Consider the following 20,937-nt stretch of genomic DNA (forward strand, 5'->3'; position numbering starts at 1 on the left):
AGCCAAAGAGGATGCATCATGGGTGGGATGACATCCCTTCTTAGCTAGCTGTACAGCCAGCAATGTGTATATTTGAGGGATGTCTTTGAAAAAGATGCCTTGGCAGTCAAAAGCTTATTGTCAGGCACTTAATGGTACACTTACACCACTTCTTATCTTTTTTTTTTAATGATAGCCATCCTTTATCAGATATGTGATGATATCTCATTGCAGTTTTGATTTGCATTTCCCTGATGGTTAGTGATGGTGAATGGCTAAAGAAAATAAGGTATAAACACACAATGGAATGTTATTCAGCCTTAAAAGAGAAGGAAATCCTGTGATTTTGGACAACATTGATGGACTGGTGAACATTATGTTGAGTGAAATAAGTCAGACACTGAAAGACAAATACTGTCTGATCTCGCTTATATGTGGAATCTACAATAGTCAGACTCACAGAAGCAGAGTACAGTAGTGGTTACTTGGGGCTTGGAAGATAGGAGAAATGGGGAAGTGTTGGCCAAATTTCAGTTTAGCAGCTGAATAAGTTCTGGAGATCTAATGTATAGCATAGTGACTGTAGTTATGTTAAAACTCAAAATGGAGTTCCTTGTGCTAAGCCCCACATTACCAAACTGAGACTTAACTCCAGTTTTGACTCTCCCAGAAACTGGGACCTGCTTGTTCAGCACTAGTTAGATAATCTGCCTGATAGATCCCTGCCATTCCCTAAAGGAAAGTAACTTCGCAAAACTGGATCTGCTCTTTTGCCTAGTAGTTCATCGCTGTTCCTGCTTCCTCCTGCCTATAAATGTCTCATTCTGTACAGCTCCTTGGAGCTCCTTTCTCTCTGCTAGATTGGATGCTGCCTGATCCACGACACTGAATAAAGCCAATAAGCTCTTAAAAATTTACTCAGTTAACATGTACCTGGCTGGCTCAGTCAGAGGAGTGTGACTCTTGATCTCCGGGTTGTGGGTGTAAAGATTATTAAAAGCAAATAAACTTTTTTAAAAAGAAAGACATTTTTTAAAAATTTACTCAGTTAAATTTTTTTAACGGGTGGCAATACACTACTATACATTTGAAATTTGCTAACAGGATGAATCCTAAGTGTTCTTACCACACACACAAAGGAATCCTTATATGAGGTGATAAATTTATTAATTAGCCTGATTGTAGGGAGAATTTCATAATGTATATGTTTACCAAATCAACTTTTTAAAAAGATTTCTCTCTGTATCTGCTGTAAATCAAAAGATTTCAGTTTAGTCCTTACACACACACACACATACACACACACATACTTCCTTTCCTTAGCACCCAACATCTGCATATATCTCTGTTCCAGAGTTTGTTTAAAACAATCAAAGGTAGAAGGAAGATGCATGGGAATTGGAAGGATCATTCTCTCTGGAGTAAATGAGACAAGGGGTTCTGTGTCATGGTTATGGATCTCGTGGGTATTAATCTTTGGCCAGAGTGTATGAGGCTAGTAAGGTGTGTGCATGCTTATAAGCTGAAGAGGGTAGGAGGGGGGAAAAATGCCCCCCCCACAAGAACCTTAGGACAGCCTTCTCACATACCTGCAGTTTAAGTCCTTTATTATAAGGAAAACATGAAAGATGTTTCCGTCGGGAAGAGTGAATGAGTCTTAAGTGAGCTCCTACATTTTTAATATTCCGACTTACTAAAGAGATTCAAAAGTCTGGGAAGAGAGAAAGTAAATCTCTTGTATCATTTCTTGATGCTGTTAGAGCCCAGCACAACAAGGGAACCAGATTATCCAGACAGGGCTCTCGTTTTGCCAACATGCATTTCCAAATTTCAAATACTTCTCCCAACAGCTGACTTCTGGGAATAACCAAAGCAGTTACTTTCAAAACTCTCCTTGTGATGAAGTGGAAAATGGCCTGGATTAGAAGCCAGTTCAACTGGATTTTTGTCTCAGCATTCCCACTAATTTCACGGTCTTCAGCAAATCCCTGAACTTTGGGTTCCTACATATAACATCAGCAGCATTATACCAGTGCTGTGTTATTAAAATGAGATGATTTCGATGTAAGCCCTTTGAAATGCTTGTAATGCTTTATAAATCCATATAATGACTAAATCCCAGAGGATAGGATCTGAGAGAGCTAAGCTAATCAGTATTATAAAAGAAAGCCAAAACATTTACTACAGAAAGCCCGGACTCATCATAAGTTTATGTCTCCATTTCTCTTTGATATAATGTACTTAACAGAATGGGCTATAAAGAGAAAAAGAGTCAGAAGCAGAGGAGACAGAGCCGAGGGCAGCCCAAATGCATTATTCATTGCTATTCAAGGAGTAAGTTAAAGGCCAACAGGTCAGGCAGTAACCCACACAGGCTGGTGTCTATCTGTCGAAGTGCACAGGCAACTGCGGGTCGCCCTCACAGGCAATGACCACATGCCTAGTGCTCGCCGATGCCCGGTATCTGCAGTTGGGGAACCTGGAACTTCCTGTCTCCCTGCAGTCTGTGACCCTCACTACACCCTCATGGCAGTTCATCTTGCCATTCTTGCATTGGATATTGGTGGTGCTGCAGATACTACGAATGTTCCAGATGTCTTCATGGACAAAGGTGTTGAAACGCTTGCACTGACGCGCGGTCATCTTCCGTCTTTGCATCATCAAGTTGCAGTAGGTGTCATTGCCACCTGTCTCCTCAGGGTCCACATGCTGCCGCAGGAATCGGTGATACATACGATCCTGGCCGTAGGAGGGCTGCACCAGCCCCAGCCCCAGCAGGGTCAGCAGCAAGAGCAGAAGCAGTGAATGGGTCCTCTGGAGAGCCATCACTACCTTGGAGATGCCTAGATGGAAACCCAAGGGGCAGGAGAAAGGAAGGTGAGATGCGGCACTGGGGAGAGGTGTGGGCAATGGCAGATTGACATTGCCTCAACTCTAGTCTCCTCTTTCCTCCTTATTTGTACCAGTTCCCCCACTCTTCACTGTTCACAACTTTTCCCGTCTTGCTTTCCCAAGAGCGAATAGTTTGCAAAACGTGTTTTTCTCTGAAAACTAGAACTGATCTCTTTTATGAAGAGAACTGGCTTCATCAAGTACAGCGACCCAGGACAGACACTGACCGTGTGGCTCTCCAGTATGTCTGGCCTCTGTGGTCACAGAGGGAACAGGAAGAAACGGCAGATCTAAGGGAAAACTGGAGTGGACCATCTCTTGAGGTAATTTTCTGGTCATAGGATCTTTGGAGTTTTGGGTACTCTGGAGACTCCGATTTCCGAAAGTTTGGATACACTCATGATACGTCAGAGCAAGTTTAAGAACTAATTTTCACTCCTTACATCTGGAACTGAGGAAGGTGCAGAAAAGAGGCCAGAGTAATACCAGGGGTACCTTTCCTCTCCTATGGCTGTTCTTCCTGTGGTATTAAAATCAGGTCCTTTTGGAAATCCTGTTCATCGTCTATAAAGAGCCCCTACAAAAGCAGAGTACCCAGCCACTGTGCTTTGAAGGTAGTGAATATTGGCTAAATAAATGAATGTAATGAGTGAGCTCGTGAACAAATGAAATGAAATGGATATAGAGAGTGAAGGTGTTTTCCAGGCTTGTGGAACTGATCACTAAACTAAGAAACATTTAAAAAATAAATTTAAACAGCACAATCTCCACAAAAAAGGACATGGATTGTGTCTTTTATTTCCCCCCTGGGTGAATGTACAACCCAAAATACTAGGCCCTGGTGATACAGTCTATCTATTGTCATGCATCTATCCTTGATGCTCTGCCTGTCTTGTCCTTAGCTGTTGGTAATTATCCATAGTCTCTGGTTGCAGGTTCTTTGTGTTGTCCCCTCTTGATGGTGGGAAATAAACATTTGTTTTACAGAGTTAGAAATTAACAAACAGAAACCTCTGGAACAACAACAAAGAAAGCACTGTGGTATGGATTAGAGAAATTGCTTTGGTGGACTCATTAAAGAAAGGAAACCAGTTCTCTCTGGCTCTAAAATCCGTACTCTTTCCACCATCCTCTGACTGCCTCTCCCGTCCCACTTCCTAAATATTCAAGATACCAACGATGTTTACGCTCAGAGTTGCTTCTCCCCAGCAACAGAATTGAATCCGGGGTGGAATAGGGTGGGAGGGGAAGTGCGGGTCACTCACCAACACTAGCTAGATGCTGCCCTCTGGCGGTCAACCTCGGATTGACATGGAGTCCAACCTCGAACTCCTTGACTCTTGTTGGGGGGCAGGGCTGCCTCACGAGGGCAAAGAAAAATCATCTCCAATTCAACCTGGAGTCAGACAGACCCGTTTCTACACGTGCAGTCCACAATCAGCCTCAGCTAAACTCCTGGGTTGATATCTCTGGGTACTACTGTCCTTCGCTTTCAGAGATGCCGCGTCTAGGTGCCGGGTCATGAGCGTAAAGGACTGAAACGGCTGAGGAGGGACCTGCAATCGGTCCCACCTAAGCCTACACTTTGGTTAGTGGTGACGACCAGGATGAAAGAGAACCATCGCTCTTTTCCATGCCACCTCCTAGGTTCATAGCCGCCTTCTGCCTCTACACAGAAAGTTATAAAGCTCTAGGTCATTCCTTGGGCCTGTAGCTGATATGGGAAATAGAGTAAGGAAGAGAGGGAAGACGAGGAGCTGTGAGAAGAAGGGGGCAGGGAGAAATTATGTTCAATTTACTCCTCACCCCAGCACCAAAGGATATAACTTCTGAAGGCGCACTTAGCACTTGGGTAATGGTTTCATCACGATGGTGTGCTTTGTTTTCCCCAAATTTAATCTTGTACCTCTCATCTTGCACAGTTCTGTCTACTTTCTCTCATCCTGATTCTTTGTAATGGAGATCGTGGTTTAGCAAAATAACTGGCTACAGAGAAGACGTAAACTACTCATGCAGAGCAAACCCCCAATCTCAGTCGCACAGACCGACTGATTTAACAAGATAGGGGAAAATATTAGCCAACAGAAGTCCAATGTAGGGGCGCCTGGGTGACTCAGTGGGTTAAGCCGCTGCCTTCATGATTCCAAGGTCCTGGGATCGAGCCCCACATCGGGCTCTCTGCTCAGCAGGGAGCCTGCTTCCTCCTCTCTCTCTGCCTGCCTCTCCAACTACTTGTGATTTCTCTCTGTCAAATAAATAAATAAAATCTTTAAAAATATATATATTTAAAAATAATAATAAAAATTAAAAAAAAAAAAAGAAGAAGAAGAAGAAGTCCAATGTAAACGTCAATGGGTACATCTCAAGGCTCTAGGAACAACAGAAAATCAAATGACCGCCAAATCATCCCAACACATACTTTTTGGTCAGAACACGCCTCAAAGCCTTTTTCTGCTGCACCAGATTGACTCTCAATAAGAACTAATTTGGAGGGCGCCTGGGTGGCTCAGTTGGTTGAGCAACTGCCTTCGGCTCAGGTCACAGTCCTGGAGTCCCCGGATTGAGTCCCGGATCGAGTCCCGATCGAGTCCGGATCGAGTCCCGGATCGAGTCCCGGATCGAGTCCCGCATCAAGCTCCCAGTTCCATGGGGAGTCGGCTTCTCCCTCTGACCTTCTCGCCTCTCATGTTCTCTCTCACTGTCTCTCTCTCAAATAAATAAATAAAATCTTTAAAAAAAAAAAAAAAAAAAACTAATTCAGATACCATGATCCCAAAGACCTAGCTTTGCCCCATTAACTGTGTGACCTTGGGGAAATTACTTAAACTCTCAGCATATTTTCTCATAAGTAAAATGAGCATAATCATAATCCCTACCTCTCAGAGATATTATAAAGAATAAATGATAAAATCGCGGTAATGTGCTTATCACAATGTCTAGCCCATAATAAGTGTTTAGTAAATGTTGGCAAAATCTTTTCACAATTTCCATTCTTCTTGATTTCCTTTGCTTCCTTCAATCTGATAAAAATAATGAATGACTACAGCAAATTGCATATATTTTGGATCCCCTCCCCTTTATGTTGTAGAGTACTTATATTCCCAGGAAACTATGAGGCTTTTTTTTTTTTTTTTAAGATTTTATTTATTTGACAGACAGAGATCACAAGTAGGCAGAGAGGCAGGCAGTGGGTGAGGGAGGGGGTGGAAGCAGGCTCCCTGCTGAGCAGAGATCCTGATGCGGTTGGATTCCAGGACCCTGATCTCAGGACCCTGATCTCAGGACCTGAGCTGAAGACAGAGGCTTAACCCACTGAGCCATTCAGGTGCCCCTATAAGGCTCTTTTTAAGGTGAACTACTAGAATTTCTGCTCCGTCTCTAGAGAAATCTGTCCTCTCTAAACTGCATGGAATTTTCTTCCTAGAATGCCACCATTCCTTGAAGGACATGACATTTTTGAGGTTATTCTTCTCTTTTCCTTGCGAAGTCAATAAAGTACAGCTGACCAGCACTTCAATTCCTCAAATGATTCACTCCAGATAAAATGACCTGCCTGTAACTTGATATTTCATTTTAAAGAGCTTTTGAAAATGAGAGAATAAGAGACCCAGAGCAAAAAGTACTAGGATTCTCTCCATAGCTGCTAGCTTCCTCTACAAGTCAGGAAGCACCTCTACCCCACTGCCATGCAATTTCCCAGGAAATAGTCATTTGTCCTAATACTAGAGCAGAGCATGCAATGGCATTGCTGTAAGCAGATGTTTGGAGAAGACACCGGTTTTCATAAATATGGTGTAATCAATGTAACAAGGGTCCATGCCTTTGACCTTCTCTATCATGAGCTTAAGTGGGGCAATGATCTGTATGGAAGTCACTTTGCTTCATATCAGGGAGATAGTACTGGTTGGAGAACCTGAGAAAGGATCCAAATATTCTACCAAAAACTCGTACTTACTTACTTTAAGTAATTAAGCCTTACTTATTCCTTAAGGGTTTTTGAGATTTTATAGTAAGACAGTTTTTCTAATAAGAGAGGTTTGGAAAATTCTTCTTCCTAACTACAGACAGTGTTTTCAGTTTGGAAATAGAGAACTCAAAGTGGACAGATTCATGGGTTGAGGGTACACCAGTAACCTACTTCTCCATCACTTCTTCCCAAAATCTGAACATTTCCAGCAAGGCCTAGCTCTCCTGGGTGGCATCTAGATACTGGTCTATAACCTGAGTATTGAGCAACTAGGGTTTTGGGCCTACTTCAGGGCAATGTGGGCAGCAGGAGAGGCCACCATTGGGAATATGGTGACCACAATAGTTATATATTCACAAAATAGCAAAACTGTGACTTATAACTGTAATTTATTAACTACTTTCCAAATAAAATATTGAGGCAGCAGTTGATAGAAATTAAGTTAACAGGAAGTTAATCGCTTAATCTGTGGATCGGTTAGTATATTTTACAAAGAGAGTATTATCAACCTAAGCATATGTTTACTTGAAAATCAAGTCTAGTTGAGGAAGAATAAGGGATAATGTTTGCAATCTATGATCTCGGACAGTTACCAGACATTGGTCAATAAAGTAGGAGATTAAGGAGAAAAAAATGTAACAATGAATAAATACATAAATAATAAAATAATCACTTTTGTATCCTTATATAAAATAGCCATGAGAATATCTTAGGAACATTCCATTCAAATCAACATCAAAAAATTACCTCCTACTTAAGATGAGTGGTAGCTGCGCTTTGGAATTCATGCAGGAGTGCATGTACAAGCACGTGTGTGAAAGAAAGTGGAATGAATCTATTGGTATTTACTCTTAAACTGTTCTTCTCAAGGTTTAACATTTGTAAAAGTAATACTGGCTTATAATTTTCCCCTATCTATTTTCCCCTTCTGTTATTTGCCACAAGCCCTGGAGTTTTCCTAGTTCTCTCTGCAAAATGAATCTAACCACCTTACCTTTACAGAAGACTAAAGTTCACCTCCTTACTGACTAATAAGGAACTGATAATGAAAAGGGCATTTCTATTCTATCCAATCCTCTCTGGGAGCAGTTGAACGGAGAAAATGGATGAGATTAATAGGCCAATAATTAGTGACAAGGCTCTGAGCCTTACTGATTTCAGAGACATTTTTATTTACTGAACATGTTGTAAAATAAAGAGATCATGTTGGAAAACAAGAGATCCAGGCAGCTCATTCTCTAGGCCCCTGACCATGAATGTTGCCACCACCATTCTGGGATGTGGAGAGAAATGCAAGGAAAAGAGAGCAGAGCCAGCTGTGGCCTCTGATTACGGACTGAAAAAGGACTCATCAAAGTGAACAGGTAAGCCATGTTCACAGCCAACAACAATGTGTCTGAACCCTGCGGTAGCTCTATACTGGCATGGAGGCCGAGGGGACCCTCCCCTATGCCTGCAGGTGGTGACCTGGAAAAGAGACTTGCTTCGTCTTAAACCTTCTCAGTAAGGTTCTCCAATATTTCCACAGATGGCTTTGATGTTGTTCTTGTTGTCATGAATAAAGGTATTGGTGTCTTTGCAGGGTGTGGTCAGGCCTCTTCTCTTCATCATGATTTCACAGTATTTGTCATTCCGGCCCCATGGTTTGGCATCATAGTGCTTGGTCAGGAAGCTTCTTACCTAGGGTCATCCTGAGCCAGGGCTGGTGGGGTCAGACCCAGACCCAGCACGTAGACCAACAACAGGGAGCCCAGGCCCATCATCATCTCTTCCAGTAAAGGGTCCTGCCAAAGGCCAAAGGAGGTGTGCTAGGGGTATAGAAGAGCATTGCCTGATCAGGCTAAAAGTACAGGGACTTTGCTCTCTGACATGAATCAAGTATCTTCAGTCACCTAATTACATCTTTTCTTTTCTCTTCCTCATTAATCTCAAACTTTTCGTCAATCTGTTTCTTTGGAAAGTCTATTTAAAAGTTTCCTGAGAGCCGCCTGGGTGGCTCAGTGGAGTAAGCGTCTGCCTACAGCTCAGGTCATGATCCCAGGGTCCTGCAAGGGGCTCCTTGTTCAGCAGGGAACCTGCTTCTCCCTCCTCCCCTGCCTGCCGCTCCCTCCCCTGCTCATGCTCGCTCGCGCTCTCTCTCTCTCTCTCTCTCTCTGACAAATAAATAAATAAATAAATCTTTTTTTCCTGAACACAATTTCATGTCCCAACCATGTTTTTCTATTCCTCAGAATTGGTGAGTATTGATTTACCATATTGTAGCATTACAAAACCCACTCACACTCTTTCACTCATTTATCAGTTACTGTAGTAACAAATTTTACACAAGCCCTTGCAGGTATCAGACCACTGTGCTAGGTCCTGGAACACAAAGACCATCAAGACACACCAAATGCCTCCCTAAAAGAGGATGTAGCATCCACGCAGAAGGGATGGGAGCTCCAATTTCCTGAGATGATACAGTACGATAGGAGGTGAGAGCTATGAAGAAGGGGGACTTTTAGGGAACCCTGAGCCCAGGGAAGGTTCAATCAGAGGACTGTTGAAGACAGGATTCTGGGTAATCATGATAGTTTGTCAGCGGGCTGTGAGGAGAGAATATGAGAGCAGTTTATCCTCAGGTGAAGGGAGGCAGCCCTAGTTTCCCAAGAAGTAGACGTTTCATGGCCAAAGGTGCAATTATGATGTACCATTGAGAAAGAGCAGGGAGAAACATGGAAGAACCCATGTAAAGCTTACAAGTGGTTCTGGGGTGAACTCTTACAAAGGACTGGAAAAAGAAGAATAAAAGCTTATTCCTAGGTGCCTCTTACATTGAAAACACCTTGGATTATTCTCAAAGAATATTACCTAATTTTCCCTGCACATGTATATAGACTGTACACTACAGTTAAATGACGTCTCCATGTGGTAAAAACAAAAACAAACCCCAAAACAACTCCTTAGACCTTTTTTTATTTTTTCTAAGTAAACTCTAGGACACACATGGGGCTCAAACTCACAACCCTGAGATCAAAAGTCACATGCTCTACCAACTGAGCCAGCCTGGCCCCTCTCCTTAGATCTTTTCATCAAGTCAAAGGCTTTACAACTTGCTGCAATGATTTCTCAAATCTTTCTCAAAAGAAGAAGAAAGAGAAGAGGATTGCTGCTATATCTCTCAGGAAAGAGCTGTCAGTCTCAAACTCTAGAACTCCCACATCCCAGGGGTGGTGTGCCAGATACTCAAACACACCCACAGGGTAAACATGGTACTTCTTCCTGGAGCATGATTTTAGCTCAATGATGGATAATTAAAAATGGAATTAAGCAAATACAGATTATAACAAAACAGAGAACAATTTTTTATGAACTATTAAGGTCTTATTTCTTATGAAATTTGAAGATTTGGGAATTGAAAGATACTTGGTGTTTGCAGCAGGTAGTTTCTGATTATACTTCTAGTTCTCTGGAGAAAATTTTAAAGAATATTCAGAGCTTTTAAAAACCACCATAGTCCACGCTTGCTTTGGCAGTCCATATACTTAAACTGGAATGACAAAAATCACCATACTCCTATACATTATATCAAATATATGTGAATATCCCCCACATTCAACAATAAAAATTATTTTCACTGTAAATTTGAAACCGATTTTATAGAGTGCCTGGGTGGCCCAGTCAATTAAGCGTCAGACTCTTGATTTTGGCTTAGGTTATGATCGCAGGGTTGTGAGACTGAGTCCCCATGTTGCCTCAGCTGCATGCTCAGTGTGGAGTCTGCTTAAGATTCTCTCTCCACTCTGCCCCTATCCACCTCTCTCCCTCTCAAAAAAAAAAAAAAAGAGGGAATTGATTTTTATAATTTTGTTTCTCAAATTGTCAGTAATTCATTTAATTTATGACCGGGTAGGGTGTTTTTTGGCAATCATCACACATACTTAGAAATTCTTGCAAGGGAAAAATATTTGACCTTCAAATTATTCTTAAATGTAATATAATTCCTATGAAAACTAAATTTAAAAATAAATGGTATATTTTCATGGACATTAAATTATTAATCTTTATTTTGTGCTTTCCTGGGCGCCTGGGTGGCTCAGTTGGTTAAGCAACTGCCTTTGGCTCAAGTCACCATCCTGAAGTCCTGGGATCAAGTCCCACATCAGGCTCCCTGCTCAGCAGAGAGTCCGCTTCTCCCACAGACCTCTCTCCTCTCATACTATCTCTCTCTCAAATAAATAAATAAAATATTTTTTAAAAAAGAATAATCTTTTGTGCTTTCTTGTGAAAGTCATAACCACGATTTTCATATTAAGTAAAATTTTTTAAAGATTTTTTTAAAATTTATTTGAAAGAGAGAGAGATTGAGAGGAGGAAGGTCAGAGGGAGAAGCAGACCCCCTGTTGAGCAGAGAGCCTGCTGTGGGGCTGGATCCCCCGACTCCAGGATTATGACCTGAGCTGAAGGCTGTCGCTCAACCAACTGAGCCACCCAGGTGCCCATATCAAATAATTTTATAGCCCTCACAGAGGCCATAGGTTCTAGCACTAGACCTGTAGGGTTGCTAAACAGTACTGGGAGTATGACTGTGCATCCAGAAAAACAAGGGAGTCTGGGATTTTGCTGGTTACATGGAAAGACATGTGACAATAGTAAACAAAGTGAACTCTCTTATCAACATTTGGCATTGATTTGCCTTGTCTGTTTCATAATAACTATAAACAAATTTGGTACACTCCTAAAAAATCTTTTGACTATTCCACAACACTGATGTAAGTAGCAGCTGGAAAGTTTTCCATTAAGCACTTAGCGTATCATTTGCAACAGAATCAAGTGAAATTGCACTTAGCAAGAAAGTGGTATACAACTGCAGGGGGGAAAGTCACCCCTAAAAGACTAACAAGTATTCCTACAGGGCTGCTGCTCCAACACAGCTGCTCAGCTACCCTGCTGCCAAGTTCTTTACATTTATATTGTGCTTTCCAGTCTCCTGGGTGTGTTCTCTTTTTTTAGTTTTTTGGAAGACCTCATCAAAGTTTTATTGATTTGGAATCAACTAAGTTTCTTGCTGAGCAATTGACAAATATTGCCTTTTTTTTTTTTTAATAAACATATAATGTATTATTAGCCCCAGGGGTGAATCGCCAGGCTTACACACTTCACAGCAAATATTGCCTTCTAAAGTCAAAGGTAACTGTAGAATTACAGGATATCAAGATCCAAGGCACCTTAAAAGAGTTCACACAGTCGCACATCTCTTGCAGAGTCAGAGTCCCAGGGTTTAAAAAAAAAAAATCAGGAAATAGAACCAGAACTGGTAGTCCCCCAGAGAGTCCCTAGGTGGCAGTGGTGGATAGGGATGTTCCCAACCATTCAAGGCTGCAGAAGAGACCTTGGGTCCTTGTAGATGTGCCACTCAGGTTGTGGGGATACTGCTGCTCACAGAAGGGAGTGTGAGCCCACAGGTCTACCTAGAGTCTCTGTCCAAACACTCTATGCTTTATATATTAAGATGAAGGACACTTCACTAAATATAAGTGTCAAAGCAAAAATCACAAAGCTGATCTGTCCACAAGGATATAATCAAATAAAGATTTACCTGTTGTCAGCTTTCATAGGTGCCATTTCCACAATTATCTATGTGGTCTTGGGCAAATAGTGACCTGTTTACTTGTCGGTGTTTCCTACTGGTGTGTAATCAGTAGGAGGACAGAGCCCATATTAGTCAACTTTGAATCATAGTGCCTGCCTCATGGTAGGTCCTCTATAATTATGTTTTTAATGACTGACTTCATTTTCCCCTCCAGACCTAAATTTGTTCATCTGTAAAAAGAGAGTTGATATCAGTTACGGCCTGAAATTCCGTAGTTCTCATTAAGTATAGAAGCCTTTTCCTTTCCTTTCCTTTTCTTCCACTTGAATTGAGAGACAAGTAAGTTACTTGTGTAAGTTTAGTTTGGTGGCAAAAGGCACCAGCCAGAAGAAATAGCTAATAGATTGACTGAGGAGCATCATTCTTTAAGGCTCAGCAGGTAAGCCAAGCCCACAGACCACCTCTAGTTAAGACACTGGACCGACACTACATAGGCTCTTCATATCCTAAAAAAGCATTTGCTTATTGGAGGTTGAAGGTCCTCACATCTCAGTCTTAGAGGTTAAAGAATATCTTTGTTTCTGATTTGCAGAATTTGCACATTCGTTCTGTAGTAATTCAGCTAAGGTTCGTCCAGGCTTATTATAATCTTAATTTCCTAAGACATTCAGAGACCAAATCCCAGCAAGTATACACTAGGGTTACCAGTAACAACATCTGCTCTGCCACCCATAACTTCCTCACTTATATATTCCATACGAAATTTCCCAAAAATGGGAGCTGAAACGGAATTGGGAGAAAACACATAAGACATTATATGGGGTGCAGAAGTGAATCTGCCTAGGCCAAGTGTGCAGAGCCTCTCATCTGGTGGCCAAATTCATTCACACATACCTTTCTAGACCTAAGCACATAACTGTCAGATTTTCATTGCTGGAATTTGTCCCACAACTTGTTTTTTAGACTAACTTCACCTTCTGTCTCAAACCAGTCCCTTAGTCTTCACAAAAAGTAAAATACTCTTTCTCTCCCCTTAGACAATGTTTTGTATTCAAAAGATCTATCAAACTTTATACACCAGGGAGTTAACTTGATAATTTATGATTATGACTATGAATACAACTTCCATTAACATAGCCTCACGCTTTTATATGTTCTAGGGCAATATTATCCAAACTGAAAGCTTACCACCCAATGCATATTCCTCTATCTCCTTCCTTCTTTCTTCTCTTCAAACTGACAGTATACCTTTTTTTTTTTTTTAACCTTGGCATTTGTTGTTCCATTGTGTTTTCAAAGAGCAACCAAAACTTTAAGGAAAGAAATTAGTGGGAAGGTTTACAAGAAAACAGAGCTAAAAGTATATTCTCTGTTTCTTTCCTTGCTAAGTCACATAAAATGTCAGGGCAGGGAGCTCCAGATAACCTTCCAGCAGATGCTTTTCCTAGATCTTTGGGGACTTTACCACAATTTAGGAATCCCTCCCAAATCACCACTTGCTCCCAGTCTTACTAATTTCCCTTTATCCACGTTTAGGCTATTCCAGAAGAAATCTGTTTGCATTTTAAACTTTAGAATCTAATTTGTTTCTTTCTTAATTCATGAACTTGGGCCAAGAGTTTTTAAAAGGGAAAAAATGGTTTTTTTGAAATGGATGGATGTCTAGAAATAGTATACATATATCAACAAATAGAGAAATAGGTTACCCAGGAGGAAGAGTCTTACAGAAGTCTAGAATTTTCCTTCCAACTGAAGATGGGTTCCAGCTATTGGTTCCTGGAGATGGGTTCCAGCTGTATGGACCTGGAGGTCCCTCTAGGTTCTGATTATATAGTGATCAGACAAACGGGGAGGGAAGACTAGGTCTAAAGATCCCCGATGCTGGCAGAGACATGAAAACCAAGGACACTGCGCTTGGACAAACAAACAGAGTCATTCACCTTTCCCTGGGCATGACTGGGTCGAACATTAACCCACATAAATTAGAGATTTGTTCTGGGAGGCCAACTTTGATAAACATGGTCTTTTGTCCCACAGTTGCTTTTTTCTGATGTCTGTGGTTCCGACTCCTACCCATGACAAGACATGCAGTGATCTGGATCCAGAAGATATTGTTTCTGATCTTATGGGCCATCTCTAAGAACTGTGTTGGAGGAAGCCTGCAGAGTAAGATGTGGCCTCCCAGTAGGATGCTGTTCCACTGTCCTCTCTTTTTACCCACATAATTTGGTTTCACAAAAAGATGCTAAGTAGACTCTTCCATAGATTGCACAGAACCAGGAAAGCATTCCTAGAGAAGGTTATGTGACAGCTCTTACTACCCTGCCCCTGCCCTCAACCTTCCAGCCACTAACCCCCAGAAGTTTCCTTGACTTATTTCAAGGGCTTCTCCTTTCTTTCATCCTTACCTGTTCACAAGAGATTAATCCTCAGCACTCAAACTTCTGTTCCTTGTAACACAGATGTAAAATTGGTTATCTCCACCATCAGTGCAACCCTGGTATTGCATCTACTCACTAAGTGAATCTGTCGCTCGAATAGAAACAAGCCAACTGGGTCAAAGTTTACTGGGGTCACTTTATAAGGATCCTACGGTTTCAAATATCAGGCAGTGCAGGATGCCAACTCTTTCACAGACCCTCAGTAACCACCTCCACTGCTGCTGAATCTCCAAGAGTGCTATTTTTTTAAAAATCCTCAACCCTCGGTAGCCATCCATCCACCTTCAAGTTTTCAGTCTGCCTGTCTCTGAGGTATCAATCCAGACTGGCATCCTGCCAATAAAATAACTGGACTTAAAATCATCCTAATAATTATAATCATAATAATAGTCATTGCCTTTCATTTAAAGAAACTCTCACACACTTGATAATATTTAACCATCACCAGGACTGTGTGAGGTAGGTGTTACGGAAGTCAGTTTTTCTCATGAAAGAAACTGCCAGTTCAAACAACAGAAGGATAGTCCAGTCGGACTTCAAACTCCTTGTCTTCAGGGAGAGGATCTACTCATCTTTCCAGACTCGGCATGAGCAACACCGCCTCTGAGTCTGACAGGCTCTCCTCAATCCCAACCCATCCCAGGAGAAGGGGCCCACATCTTCCTTGGAGGATTCTCTGTACCCAGTACACACCAGGCTGAGGCAAGCACGGAGCCACAGTCCCAAGCTGACAGCTTATGCTGCATTGCTTCTAGACTTCCAACGTGCCTTGGTGTGTGTGTGAAAAGCTGGTGAGTCAGCCCGAGTGAAGCCTATCTGTGTAAGAGTCTGTGATGTCCCGGGAAAGGATTCATCCATAGAGAAGGACATGATGAGAGGAGGGAGAATGATGCCAAGGCTATAGAGCAGTGTCAGGCAAGGACTACAGTGTGCCCCGCCTCCTGGGGCCTAGAGGAAGGAGGGCACTACGCAGTAACAGCTTTCATAAAAATCAAGGTTGTTTCACTAAATCTCTATACGGTTCAGAAAGCATACAGCAAGTTAGTGTGAAGGAGCTCACTCTACGGTTGACCAGAGGTGGTATGGGAATGGGGCGGGAGGTAAAGCACCTTCCCCACGGTGAGGATCCCTTTGCAGATTGAGGCACGTCTGGACAAGAGCTAGAACAACAGGTCAGACCATTTGGTCTATCAGAAAGGAAGAGGACACTGCGTGTTGGCACCTTCAGACATTTTTAGCAGCACAGGCCAGGTGCAGAGACAGACCTCACCCAGGGAGGTACAGCAAAAAGAAGTAAATGGCAGCCTCTCTGTTTGGGTTAAAGGGGCTAGTTTGCAAATATGTTTACACCCCCTGGGAACTTCAGGAATGCTCAGAGAAGAGTGTGAGCTGATCTGGAGATCTTACAGCATGGGTGGGATGGATCTGGCTTTACTTTAGGTTGGCAAACGGGCCATTAGCCATCATCTTTTGATGATTAATTAATCTTCTTGAATCTCCACTAGATGGAACCCTTAGAGAGAAGAATAATTATGTCACTCACTTCTGCATTCTTAGTATCTCAAAGAGTGGCTCACTCCTAGGCCCCAAGTTCTTCTTGTTAGCCCTCAGTGCTTCTATAAATGTGCCATCTGGTCTCACTTTGGAGATCCCAACCATACAGATGCTCCTGGCTTCTGTTAAGACTTGCAGGCACAATTGGGTTTCGCAACAGTTAGCAAACAAGGTAGGCCTAATTCCCAGGTAGAACTGGAAGGCTTCCAAGGTTCCCAGGAAAACTCTGCTTCTGGCATTAGTGGTAAAACCTGACCTTCATTTCTTAGGTATTGGTCCCTATTCTAATGTAAAAATCTATAGGAGGATTAACTCCTTAAACAGGCTGTGATTCACACATGCTTGTGCATGAGCTGTAGAGGCTGTCCTAAGAATGGTTTTTGGAGGGGGTGCCTGGGAGCTCAGTTGGTTAAGGGTCTGCCTTGGCTCAAGTCACGATCCAGGGGTCCTGGGATCAACCCCCACATAAGGCTCCCTGCTTGGTGGGAAGTCCGCTTCTGCCGCTCCCTACTGACATACTCTCACTCTCTCTCTCACATAATTAAAATCTTTAAAAATGAATAGATTTTGGTAGCTGAAGTGGCTTGAGGATTTGAGGAGGAGGAAAAGTAGACAGCATGGCAAAGCTGGAAAAGACAAACTTCAGTGGCTTTTCAGCTGTGGTAAGGCACAGTTCTGCCTTGCTTCGCCTTTTTCCCCTGCCCTCTTCCCTTTTTCCTACATCTCCACCCAAATTCTGAGCTAAAAGGAAAAAAGTCTGAGGAAGTGAAAAAAGGACCAAGCACACAGCCACAAACTACCTCTCCCTCAGTACCTGGTGCCTCAGAGTTACTGAAGTCTCTGGAAAGGAAAGGACAGGTGTCTCTGCCCATACAATTGTTCTGCCAAACACCAAAGTTCAAAGTCCTTTAGGTACAGAGAGATTATTCAACAAGACGTGGGGCTCGCTGAGTGGGGCCTCTACTGGTATCTAACAGAGCACCCGAATGCGGACTTTCCTTTTGTGGGCAAACCCTAACTATTTGAGTGGTACTTATTTTAAATTAATCATGTATCACTTTTTTAAAAGAGGCTGAAGAACTGAATTCTAAAGAGATACAAGCCTGTAGTTTGGTGGGGAAGACACTGCCAGGCCCATACAACACCCTTAAGACCTCAGCAATCCCAGACTACAGAAGAAGCTGCTCACTCCCAAAGTCTGTGGGGATCAAGATGACTTGAGCAACAGGCTTGAGTAAATCTCTGGTAAATCACCTGAAGGCAGAGATAAGGTACTCCATTCCAGCATCACACGCCCATACACACACTCACACACACACACACAGTCCCATGGCTTGAAACACCAATTCAAACACCAACTCACACAAACAGATCACCTTCTGATGTTAGCTTTATGCTGTGGTGCTGGGGAGCAGCCTCTAGTGTCTGAACACAGCCAGGTCACTTTCTGGCCTCTGGGATTTCACTTGAAAACTTGGGGAGAATTCACAGCCTCCCCCATGCAAAAAAACAAAAAACCAATTAGGTGAATGGTGAATGGTGAGTGGTTAATTGTTTTTCTTTCTTTTTTTTTTCTTTTTTTTTTTTTCATCTTGGCACAATGAGGTTTTGATGAAACAGAAAATAAAGGTTTGGAGAAAAAAAGTTTGACTATTTCATTAAAATGCCTCTAAGTGCTTATTCATTTGTATTGCAAACTACCTAAAACAAGGAGTATATATATATATATATATATATATATATATATATATATATAATCTTCAGTAATTTTAATAGGTGTAAAGCAATTGTCAATTGAAAAAAGCCCAATCATATATTTTTTTTTAAATGTTTTGACAGCTTCAACTTAAAAGTCATCACCCTTTTCCTGAAAATTTTCCTGTGTCTCTTCTTCACATCTTGCACATAGACACAGGCAGTCCAGGGTTCTTCTTCTAAGGACTCAAGTGCTGGCGTCCTTTACCCTTTATACAGAGTACATATGTTTAATTCTGTCCTTAAGACAAATTATAAAATTAGGTGATGGAGAGAAGTGACTAATCTTTTCATTTTTTTGAACTCTAACATTTTTTTTAGGTTTATAAGCATGAAATTAATTTACTAACAGAACTAATGGTTAAAAGAGGATGAAGATCCAATGAAAAGAAGGATAACATCTCCAGGAGTGGGAGACACTATGACTAAGGGAGAATGGGCCAAAGTCTTGTTGACATGCCTGTGTGTTTTCAAACAAAAACAGAAGTTACACATTCACTTTTCAACAAACTGAGCTTTGTGCCCATTCTCTTTCCCAGATATCAAGGTGTTCTGCTGAGAATAACTGTTAACAGAAATTGCTCTTCACTTAAATTCAGATTAAATGAAAACTTTTTTTAAAAGATTTTTTTATTTATTCGACACACAGAGAGAGAGAGAGAGAGAAAGATCACAAGTAGGCAGAGAGGCAGGCAGAGAGAGTGGGGGAAGCAGACTCCCAGCTGAGCAGGGAGCCCTATGTGGGGCTCAATCCCAGGACCCAGAGATCATGACCTGAGCCAAAGGCAGAGGTTTAACCCACTGAGCCACCCAGGCACCCCTAAATGAAAACTTTTAATGAGGGGTTTCATTGGCCTGCTTCGGTCCACTTTCTTAGCCATCTACTTTAATTTCTGAATCACATGGGCAAATGCTTCCAACAATAACTTGACAAATCTCTTACCTTTGCCTGATTGTAACCTGACATCTGCTCTTGCACCAATAGCCAGAGCCATTCTTCTTTTCCTGGAATGGTTTCCCCATCTGTTCTGCCAAACTACATAGCTCTTGTCCACATTAATAGAGTACCTTCTTTCCTATAAGTACCATCTTACTACCACCCTGCCACCCCAAGAAGTCATAGAATAAGAAAGAGGGAGACCTGGAGGACTATCTCTCAAGGCCTCATAGAACAGATGAGGATACTGAGGTACAGAGAAAGAAAACATGTACTGCACCAGGAACATCTGGTGTTCCAGGGACTAGAAGCTTTCTAATGCACCACAGAGGTTTCATAGTCCACACTAGCAATTTCTAGAAAAATAAAGCTAATTTTAAAGATGCCACCGAAAGCTGCTGTTTGAGGAAAACCTACTGAATATTCCATGAATTTCAATAATATTTTATCTGTAAAAAGAGTTGCTTAAAATAAAGTGTGTGTAACAAAATTATCCTTCTGCACAGTTAGTAACTGTGTTGTTAGTAGTTCTTTGAATACCTAAGACTGCTTCTGGGAAGTTGGCCAGTGCTGTTCAGATAATAATACCACTTGAGTTTCTAGTGATTATATTTATGACTTGATTATAAGGTTAGGGACACAAAGGGAGGGTCTTGCCTCATTTGAGATTTCCCTAGTCCCCAGAATGATGCTGAAATTGTTTTTACTGTCCTTCTTGAATAAAGATGTTCTCTTTTGCCCATGTGTTACCATATGACACGCTGTCTCAGAGTAAAAAGACTGAGGATCCCAACACTTTAGTAAGAAAGCTTAAAGAAGAGCCTGTTGGCAGTGAATCCTGTAATTTTGCAACATTGGCTGCGGGTGGAGAGAGAGAAGTGAGTCACCAGAAAACAAAAACGCAAGCTCCACAAGGCAGTTATGCTGGCAAAAACTGGATAAGGCCTAAATCTGGCGATCCACCTGGGTACCAAGTAAAGAATCCTTAGGTTTGGGCAAGTGCAGGCCTTCCCGGGCCTCCACCCCGTTCGCCAATTCTGCGCCCTCTTCTGAACCTACATTCTAGGCGCTAGACTTTCCCGAAGCAAAGACGGCTTCGGGAAAGTCTAGCGCCTAGAATGTCTCTGCTCGGCTGCGGGAAGTAAATCTCAGGGTAGAAATGTAGAGTCGCTAACTCATAAAAGAACAAGACTTTGGACCTTCCTTCGTACTCCTGAGCGGCTCCAACGCGGTTCTGCAAACGTCTCCCCGAGGAGTCCCACACTGTCTCTGCTAAGAAGGGGCTCCTCGGGCCAAAACGCTCTTGGTAAAACTACTGAGGAGGAGGAAAGAGAGCAGGATGTGAACCCACCTCGGCCTGGAACGGGGCTGCAGAAACGCGCAGGACAGCGGAAAGAAGTTTTTCTCACGGCTTCTTCCCCTACCTGTAGAATGATAGGGAGCAGGTAGAAGACGCAAAGACTTCCTTTTAAATCTTGCTTTGGATCCTGGGTGGGGTCGGCATACGTGTGTGTACACGAACGGACGGGGCACGCAGCAGGGAGAGGAAGGCGACGCGGGAACCTCGGTGCAGTTGGGACCGCGCCCTGTTTCTCCCCGGACGCCCCTCCCGCCTAGACCCGCCTCTGCAGTGGGCGCGGCGGGCGGGCCCTGCCTGGGAAAGGAGAGGGCCTGCAGACCCGAGCCCCACGCACCTCCGGGGACAACGGGCCTGGGGACACCAACCCCTGCTCCTGGGAGCGAGGCGGTCCCTCCGAGGTGTCAGCTGGCGGTCAGTCCAGGAGACCAGGCGGTTTCTCCCTGCACAGCTCGTCAGCCCTATCTGGCATTCGTTGGTTCA

At 42.6% G+C, this 20,937-nt stretch overlaps 3 protein-coding genes across 9 annotated transcripts in view; all 3 read right to left on the minus strand.

Moving 5' to 3' along the window:
* Nucleotides 1-20,925, minus strand: part of LOC131836025 (ribonuclease K3-like) — a 33,637-nt gene extending 12,712 nt beyond the window's left edge. Inside the window, exons 1-2 of one of the 3 annotated variants that reach the window (XM_059181019.1) lie at nt 20,792-20,925; nt 20,449-20,521 (exon numbers count right to left, since the gene is read on the minus strand). The gene's annotated coding sequence lies outside the window, so the exon portion shown is untranslated. Of the gene's footprint in view, nt 1-20,448; nt 20,656-20,791 lie in introns of those variants that run through there. The other 2 variants (XM_059181022.1, XM_059181020.1) reach the window with 2 other exon arrangements.
* Nucleotides 1,570-20,925, minus strand: RNASE4 (ribonuclease A family member 4). 5 transcript variants are annotated; one of them, XM_059181027.1, is made up of 3 exons: nt 20,792-20,925; nt 20,449-20,521; nt 1,570-2,822 (listed from the first exon to the last, which is right to left on the minus strand). In XM_059181027.1, exon 3 carries the CDS (start codon nt 2,803-2,805, stop codon nt 2,362-2,364), a length of 444 nt encoding a protein of 147 aa, XP_059037010.1. In that variant the 5' UTR covers nt 2,806-2,822; nt 20,449-20,521; nt 20,792-20,925; the 3' UTR covers nt 1,570-2,361. The 5 variants fall into 5 exon arrangements, with proteins under 5 accessions (XP_059037010.1, XP_059037013.1, XP_059037014.1 ...); XM_059181030.1 differs by lacking the exons at nt 20,449-20,521; nt 20,792-20,925 and adding an exon at nt 20,522-20,653; XM_059181031.1 differs by lacking the exon at nt 20,792-20,925 and having other exon boundaries at nt 20,449-20,582.
* On the minus strand, nt 7,991-11,039 carry ANG (angiogenin). The gene is given in 2 exon segments (XM_059181032.1): nt 7,991-8,517; nt 8,520-11,039. Coding segments are annotated over 2 exon segments (435 nt in total). The 5' UTR covers nt 8,605-11,039; the 3' UTR covers nt 7,991-8,167.
* Nucleotides 20,926-20,937: the final 12 nt, after the last annotated feature.

The sequence above is a fragment of the Mustela lutreola genome, chromosome 7 (genome assembly GCF_030435805.1).
Source record: "Mustela lutreola isolate mMusLut2 chromosome 7, mMusLut2.pri, whole genome shotgun sequence".
Taxonomy (NCBI): domain Eukaryota; kingdom Metazoa; phylum Chordata; class Mammalia; order Carnivora; family Mustelidae; genus Mustela; species Mustela lutreola.